This window comes from Chiloscyllium plagiosum, chromosome 37, assembly GCF_004010195.1.
Source record: "Chiloscyllium plagiosum isolate BGI_BamShark_2017 chromosome 37, ASM401019v2, whole genome shotgun sequence".
Classification (NCBI taxonomy): domain Eukaryota; kingdom Metazoa; phylum Chordata; class Chondrichthyes; order Orectolobiformes; family Hemiscylliidae; genus Chiloscyllium; species Chiloscyllium plagiosum.
This window is the reverse complement of record NC_057746.1, coordinates 20,356,436-20,365,305: the sequence shown is the minus strand read 5'-3', so window position 1 is coordinate 20,365,305 and position 8,870 is coordinate 20,356,436. Positions and strand designations below refer to the sequence as shown.

General features: G+C 47.4%; 1 protein-coding gene across 1 annotated transcript; it reads right to left on the bottom strand.

The window, feature by feature from the left end:
- Positions 1 to 5,798: 5,798 nt before the first annotated feature.
- sft2d3 (SFT2 domain containing 3) lies at positions 5,799 to 8,853 on the bottom strand. The gene has a single exon (XM_043678047.1). The coding sequence runs from the start codon at positions 7,925 to 7,927 to the stop codon at positions 7,235 to 7,237; it is 693 nt and encodes a 230-aa protein (XP_043533982.1). The 5' UTR covers positions 7,928 to 8,853; the 3' UTR covers positions 5,799 to 7,234.
- Positions 8,854 to 8,870: the final 17 nt, after the last annotated feature.

The following is an 8,870-nucleotide window of genomic DNA, read 5'->3' as shown; positions in this document are numbered from 1 at the left end:
TCACCTGACTAGCACATCTTTGGACTGTGGGAGGAAACCCACGCAGACACAGGGAGAATGTGCAAACTCCACACAGACAGTTGCCCGAGGCGGGAATCGAACCCAGGTCCCTGGCACTGTGAGGCAGCAGTGCTAACCACTGAGCCACCGTGCCACCCACCTTCCCTACTTCCCCCATTTCCAACTTCCCTTTGAGATAACTTAGCATTCCGAAGTCGCTTGAACGTAGACGTTCCAGGACCAAAATTGGTGGTCTTATGCCTGTTCCTGACTTTAAGGGATATACAGCAAATAATCGTCAGATCGTTGTAGCCATCATCCTGCAGGGTAACACTGATGCACCCAGTCTCTAGCAAAATGGCTCAGGCCCTGTTTAAGAGGTTGCTGATAAGGCTGAAACTATAGCACCTGATGATATAGGAAATCCAACATCCTTTAAAACAAAATAAATGCTATTTTGCATGTATGTGAATGCGTGGAGTGCGGTAAATAAAATGGGTGAGTTTTGGGGTGTGATAGCCACATGGAGATATAATTTTGTGGTGATAAGCTGGCAGGTTTGGATATTAAATATTGCTGGATTCAAGGCGTACAGGAAGGGAAGGGAAAAGGGGAGGATGCCAGTTTGATTTAAAGAGAATATTGTAGCGCTTAACAGAGAGGATCAAGGACATAATTTATTTAGCTAAGAAACAAAAAAAGGGTAATTACACTATTTAGTTCAGTTAGTGGGCCATTAATTAGGTGGATTGTTGTAAAGGAATAAATTTGCAAGGAAGTTACAGAGAAAAACATTGGGGTGGTACAGTGGCTAGGCCGTTGGCGCCTCACAGTGCCAAGGACCCAGGTTCGATTCCACCCTTGGGCGACTGTCTGTGTGGAGTTTGCACAATCTCTCTGTATCTGCGCGTGTTTCTTCCGAGTGCTCCTGTTTCCTCCCACAGTCCAAAGATATATTGGGGAGATACTAAATGGGTATTTTGCACAGTGTTACTGTGGAAAAGGATGTGGAAGATATACAATGTGGGAAAATAGATGGTGACATCTTGAAAAATGTCCATATTACAGAGGAGATGGTGCTGGATGTCTTGAAACGCATAAAAGTAGATAAATTCCCAGGACCTGTTCAGGTGTACCCTAGAATTCTGTGGGAAGCGAGGGAAGTGATTGCTGGGTCTCTTGCTGAGATATTTATATAATCGATAGTCGCAGGTGAGGTGCTGGAAGACTGGAAGTTGGCTGGCGTGGTGGCACTATTTAAGAAAGACGGTAAGGATAAGGTATAGGCCAGTGAACCTGACGTCGGTGGTGGGCAAGTTGTTGGAGGGAATCCTGAGGGACAGGATTTATATGTATTTAGAAAGGCGAGGATTGATTAGCCATCGTCAACATGGCTTTGTGTGTGGGAAATCATGTCTCACGAACTAGATTTGAGTTTTCTGAAGTAACGAATAGGATTGATGAGGGCAGAGCAGTGGACATGATCTATATGGACTTCAGTAAGGTGTTTGACAGGGTTCCTCATGGTAGATTGGTTAGCAAGGTTAGATCTCATGGAATACAGGGGGAACTAGCCTTTTGGATACAGAACTGGTTTGAAGGTAGAAGACAGAGGGTGGAGGGTTGTTTTTCAGACTGGAGGCCTGTGACCAGTGGAGTGCCACAAGGATCGATGCTGGGTCCACTGTTTTTCATCATTTACATAAATGATTTGAATGTGAACATAGGAGGTTAGTAAGTTTGCAGATGACACCAAAATTGGAGGTATAATGGACAGTGAAGAAGGTTACCTCAGATTACAAGTGGATCTTGATCAAATGGGCCAATGAGCCGAGAAATGGCAGACGGGGTCTAATTTAAATAAATGATGTGCTGCATTTTGGAAAAGCAAATCATAGCAGGACTTATACACTTAATGGTAAGGTCCTAGGGAGTGTTGCTGAACAAAGAGACCTTGGATTCATAGCTCCTTGAAAGTGGAGTCGCAGGCAGATAGGATAGTGAAGAGGGTATTTGGTATGCTTTCCTTTATTGGTCAGAGGATTGATAGAAGAGTTGGGAGGTCATGTTGTGGCTGTACAGGACATTGGTTAGGCCATTTTTGGAATACTGTGAGCGATTCTAGTCTCCCACCTATCAGAAGAAAGTTGTGAAATTTGAAAGGATTCAGAAAAGAATTCGCATAATCCAGATGCCTTTCAAACCTTGTAATTGTACCAGCCTCCACCACTTCCTCTGTCAGCTCATTCCATGCAAGCACCACCCTCTGTGTGAAAAAGTTGCCCCTTTTAAATCTTTCCCCTCTTGCCTTAAACCAGTGCCCTCTAGTTTGGATTCCCCTATCCCAGGGAAAAGACTTTGTATATTTACCCTGTCCATGCCCCTCAGCCTCCGACGCTCCAGGGAAAACAGCCCCAGCCTGTTCAGCCTCTCCCTGTAGCTCAAACCCTCCAACCCTGGCAACATCCTTGTAAATCTTTTCTGGACCCTTTCAAGTTTTAACATCATCCTTTCTGTAGCAGGGGAGACCAGAACTGAACGCAATATTCCAAAGTGGCCTAACCAATGCCCTGTACAGCGGCAACATGACCTCCCAACACACACTCCCTGCACTGACCAATAAAGTCAAATGTACTGAATGCCTTCTTCGCTATCCTGGTCTACCTGCGACTCCACTTTCAGGTAAGTAGGAACCTTCACCCCAAGGTCTCTTGGTTCCGCCACACTCCCAGGACATTACCATTAAGTGTATGGTAGTGTCCGAACCTCTGGGCTATGAGACACAGCTTCAAGTCCCACACAGGCGTGTGAATAACATCGCTGAATGGGTTGATTAAACGGATAGTAAAATGGTAAATATGAAATTGGCAGAGTAACAAGAAACGTGATAAAGAATTGTTCTTTGGCCCAGAGGAATGTTTTTAAGCGGACTTTCTTAGGAACCAGTGTTAGGGACTCTGCTGCCCCTGATATAAATAGTCTGCACAAGACAGTCGCAAAATATATGGACCTGATACTCGGGAAGCATTGTGAACTGCAGGGAGACTGTGGAACATCAAAAGGACGTCAGACAAGCTGGTGGAATGTATAGATTTGAGCGGCAGATGAAATTTTCTGCAAAGAGGTGTGAAGTGATTCATTTTGGCAAGGAGAATGTGGAGAGACAACATAAAGGGAAAAAAAATTAGAGTGTGGGTGCAGGAACAGGAGGACCTGGGTGAATAAATCATTGAAATGACAGGTCGAGGAAGCCATTAATAATAGGGGAGGCAGTGGCATTATGCTAATATAATCGGAGTACAATGTCCTTGCGAATTCTTTTCTCTTCTGCATAAACCTCTGAGGTCTGTGCTTGGGGAGTGACTTCTGCAATCAGGAATCAATGCTGCAAACAGCACCATTGCAAACCTGTCATCTGCAAATTTCCTAACTACACCTCCTATGTTCAAATCCAAACCATTTATGTAAATGACGAAAAGCAGTGGACCCAGCACCAACACTTGTGGGACACCACTGGTCACAGGCCTCCACAGTCTGAAAAGCAACCCTCCACAAATGACAGGTGTCTTCTACCTTCGAGCCAGTTCTGTATCAAATGGCCAAGTCTCCCTGTGCAGACATGCAGGAGGCTGGAAGAACACCGCAAGCCAGGCATCAGGAGGTGGAGAAATCAACACTTCAGGTGTAACCCTTCTTCACGACTCATGATGCTGCCTGGCTTGCTGTGTTGTTCCAGCCTCCTGCCTGTCCATTTTGGATCCCAGTATCTGCAGTTTTTTTTATTGTCTCTGACCAGGTTTTCCCCTGTGTACCCAGACTTGGAGAGTCAGAAGGAACATTGCTGGGCAAGTCATCCAGAGGCCCAGGCTAATGTGTTCGGGACATGCATTCCAATCTCACAGTAGCAGATGGCAAAATTTGAATTCAGTAATGCCTAGGATTGAAAGCCAGTTAATGGCGGCCAGATAACCATTGTCTTAAGAGCCCATTTGGTTCACTAATGTTTTTCCCTGTACCCCATCTGCTCAAGTATAATTGGGGATGGTCAATAAATGCCAGCCTTAAGGAAGGAGTCGTTGCAGAAGCAGATACAAAGGCAAACAAACCCAGAAGTGAACTTGCCTCACTTTGTTGTTCTGGTTTTATGCAGGCATTACCTGCAGTATCCGTAACAGTGATCTCGTTGGTGGCACTTTGCATGGGGGGGGGATGAAGAGATTCCCATTTTCCTAGGAATCAGCTCAGAACTAGGCAACAATTTCCTATCATAAATTGTTGAAAATCCTTGACTGCAAAAGGGCCAGGGTTGGATAGTTTGAGAGACAGGGAGAAGCTGAGAAGGCGAGAAGGCTGGGGCTGTTTTCTCTGCAGCACCAAAGGCTGAAACGCGACCTTATAAATGTTTATAAAATCATGAGATGGCATGGATAAGTGAAGAGACAAGGTCTTTTCCCTGCGGTGGGGGAGTCCAGAACTAGGGGGCATAGGTTTAGGGTGAGAGGGGAAAGATATAAAAGAGACCTCAGGGGCAACTTTTTCACACAGAGGGTGGTGCATGTATGGAATGAGCTGCCAGAGGAAGTGGTGGAGGCTGGTACAATTACAACATTTAAAAGGCATCTGGATGGGTTATGAATAGGAAGGGTCTAGAGGGATACAAGCCAAGTGCTGGCAAATGGGACTAGATTGCATTGGGATATCTGGTTGGCATGTACGGTTGGACCGAAGGGTATGTTTCCGTGCTGTACATCTCTACGACTCACCTACCTAAGGCATAGGTGAGCAGAAATTTCTCCAGGGAGTACTGAATCTGTGCGATTCTTTACCACAGAGCGCTGTTGAGGCTGGGTCATTGATTGCATTAATGTGAGATGCATGGAATTTTAATCAGTGGGGAATTAAGGGTTGTCAGGAAAAGGCAGGAACGTGAAGTTGAGGATTATCAGATCAGCCATGACCTTGTCAGAACAGAGCAGCACACTCGATAGCAGAATGGCTTACTCCAAAATCTTATGGCCTAATCGTCTTTCTTCACCTAAACAGCACCGTATTCTTTTCTCCCTCGTGTTTCTCAGATCAGCCATCACCTGACTGAACAGCACAGCAAACTTGATGGGCTGATTGGACTATGTTTTAAGGCCTACCCAGGAACAGACACTGATCTGGCCTTGCTAGCAATGCTCGAATCCCAAGAATGCATTTTTTTAAAAAAACAAAGGAACCTGTGAGCACTTAAGCGGAGATCCCTGATGTGGGCCACAGGCAATTCAATCCCATCCTGAAAGTTCCTGAGACATACTGTGCACTGGCCGGTGGGAGCTTGACTGGATGCACACTGACACACTGCACTGATGGTCTGCAGGCTGAAGTAGGCATATGTGTGTGGACTCGTCCCCCGAGTGTGAGACACACACAGAGACTAATGAGTTAATCTAGAAAACAAGTTACAGAGCCTTGGACGCCAACAGAACCCTGTTCTCTTCCCACTCCCTCTGATGCTTCCTACTCTTACTTCCGTGCTGTTAAGACTCAGAAGTTGGGTGTGAGGAAGGTCGATTGTGATCTCCCTCGATGGCTGTCCTTCAACTTGGGAAGGAGGTGAAGCCATTCTCTGCAGACGAACCGAGGCATCGCATGTCACAGGGCAAAATGAACGACAGGCTCCCACCTCCCAAAACCTCCTCTAACCACCTTCCCCCTAAACAGTGCTGAAACAGCACATCAGGTTTGACAGGCAGAGTGTGGGTAGTTAGCAGTAAAATACAGAGGGATCAATGATAACACAGACAACAACAGCATGTGTTACAACGATTTAATGGTCATTATTAAACAACACATTCTCCAAAGGCACGTGATATAACAGTTGTTTAATGCTTATCATTCATCCCCTTTTAACTTGGTGACAGAACCAGCATTACAGAGACAAAATCTGTATCAATTAGCAGTGTCCTGGTGATGGGACTTTGAGATCCATACCCATTAGCACAGTACAGTGCTAGGGATAGACCTGTGCCCATTAGCACTGTACAGTGTTAGTGACAGACCTGTACCTATTAGCACTGTACAGTGTTAGTGACAGACCTGTACTATTAGCACTGTAGCCATCTTGCAGTGACAGACCTGTACTAGTAGAACTGTAGCCATTGGCACTGTACACCAGTGTAATACACTGACAGACCTGTACCTCCTAGTATTTAACCCTGAAAACCTAATGCAGTCTCCAGAGTCAATCCTGTTTTGGAAGAACATATTACGACTGAACTGGTAAGAGTTTATATTTCATTTACACCCTTCACAGTGTAATTGGTGCCTGTTTGGAATTGTTTGGGTGCACTGAATGGGAGTTTGTGGGGTGGGTGGGAATGTATTAACAGACAGAAACCTACCAAGAGTCCTTGTTCACACTGTACTCAAAGTCCTAACAGCTCCAGGAGCAAAGAAACAGTCAGTTACATTTTTGGTTCCAAGCTTCATTCCAAAGTGGACTGTTTTCAGAGAAGGGGAGGGCATTGCTGTGTGGTTAAGACTCAGTCGACTGCTTGTGGAGATTTTCGGTTTTGCTGCTAAGTGGTAGCACGAGGCTGCGTGAACAGGGGTGTCACAGTCCTCTCCTGACTGGCAACCATCTTTCCCTCTCACAGCTAAAGGAAGACAGACTTGTGCCTATAGACCAGCTTTCAGAACCACCCGATATCTCGGAGCACTTGGTGAGTGAAGTACATCTGAAGTGCAGTCACTGTTGTACCACAAAGGACGTGACAGTGCCAATTTATGTCTTGTGGGGTCCCAACAAACAGGAATGTGACAATGATCAGATTGGTTTAGCTTTTCATAATGATAACAGCGGGACAATTATTGGCCAGGGGATGACAACAACTTCAAATTACTAGCCATCACAAGAACTTTTACATCTGTCGCAGAGCGCAGGTAGTGGAATCCCTGGTTTAATATCAAAATAGTTCACCGAAGGTTCACCTCTTAACAGTGCAGGGCTACACCGGGAGCACTGACCCGGGATACTGTGCTCAAATCTCTGCAACAGGACTCAAACCAGTCAATTCTGACTTGGAGGGGAGAGGGAGACAGAGGAAGAGAGCAGGAAAAGATAGAGAGAGGAGTGGAAGAAAGAGAGACTGCTGCCCACTAGGGTCACAGTTGACACCTGCCGGTAGGAATCGGTATACTTCCCACCAGTTTGCTCCCCCGCCCCCACACACATCCGCTTTCCAGTCCCTCACACCGGGAGGCTCTTGCTGACTGTGCGCTTGAACGCCGAGGTTAAGAAGCCACCGACAAAACGGAGACCCGCCGGGCCCCCTGGGATGGAGCTGAGCAGGTAGCCGGCGAGGGTGAAGAGCTGAAAGGCGGCAGCGACGGCAGTCAGGGCAGTGCTCCGCAGCGCCAGGGCGCTGTACAAGGTGGCGAAGAGGGAGCCCAGATAGGCGGCTGTGAACGGCAGGTGCTGGCGGGAGAGCAGCAGGTGGAGCTGGTTGTAGGGCCCACGCAGCAGGGCCAGGCCCGTCAGCAGGGAGACGCTGCCCAGCGTGAAGAGCAGGGCGAACTTCCGGGCCCTCAGCAACATGAAGGGAGCGTAGAGGGCTGACAGGCCGAAGCACAGCAGCCCCATGGCCAGGCACAGGCCGAAACCAGTCAGCCGCTGGCGGCGGGACAGGGCAGGCAGGCACGGGTCCGGTTCCGTTGACCAGAACCCACCTGACGATGGGCTGGAGTCCTGGCTCGGCGCCGGCTTGCCGCTCTGTCCGGAAGAGAACGGGTTCATCCGGCTCATCCAGCCATTGGTGGGGCGACTGGGTTCAGGGGAGTCGGCTTCCAGAGGTAAGAGGGGCTGGCTGTCAGCCCCATTCCCGTTGCGATTGCCCCGTGACTGCGACAGGTACTCCTGCAGCTGCCGGTTCAGATCAGCCATTCTGTGGCCACGGCGCTCGGCGACAGGGCAGACTTGTTCCGCTTCGAGTTCTGAGCAAAGATCCTTGAGCAGGGAAGGTCAGCCTGCCCCACTTAAGTCCCCAGCATCAAACAGTTAGAATGTTCGAAAGGTCGGAATGCACACAGAGTTACGGTGGAGTTGGCACACAGACGATTGTCCAGAGCTGCTGCCCGCTTCAGCTGGACCCTCTGTTTGAGTTCTGTCTTTTAGAGTCTCTCCTTCTCCTCCTGTCGGACTGTCTCTTTAGCAGATTCCCTCCTCCTCCGGTCGGAATGGCCTTTTAAAAGTTTCTCCTTCTCCTCCTGTCGGACTGTCTCTTTAAAGGGGTTAGTCCTCCTCCTTCTGTTGGATTGTCTCTTCAGCAAAGTCTCCTCTTCTCCTCCTGTTGGATTGTGTCTTTAGTAGAGTATCTCCTTCTCCTCCTGTCAGAGTGCCTCGTTAACAGAGTCTGTCTTTCTGCTGCCAGGCTCTCTCTTTAACAGTCTTTCCTCCTGTCAGAATATCTCTTTCACAGATTCTCTCCTCCTGTTAGACTTTCTCTTTAACAGTCTCTCCTCCTCCTGTTGGAGTGTCTCTTTAACAGTCTCTTTTCCTATCGGACCGTCTCTAATTGTCTCTCTTTGTACCTCCCTCGTCTCTCTCTGATGTTGATTTTATTCCTCCTCCCCCATTATCTTTAATTTTATCTTTATTTCCTCTCTAATTTTGAATTTTTATTTTTCTCTAATCTCTCCCTCTCTCCATCCAGCTATCTCTGATGAGTTTTATTCCTCTGTCGGATATTAATTTTATTCCCCCCTTTTCTGGCATTGATTTTGCAGTTCTCACTGAATTTATTTTTATTCTTTCTACCTCTTTTTCCACTCTCTTCCTCTCTCTGATCAGTTTTGTCTCCTTCAATTTATTTTTATTCCTCTCCCTC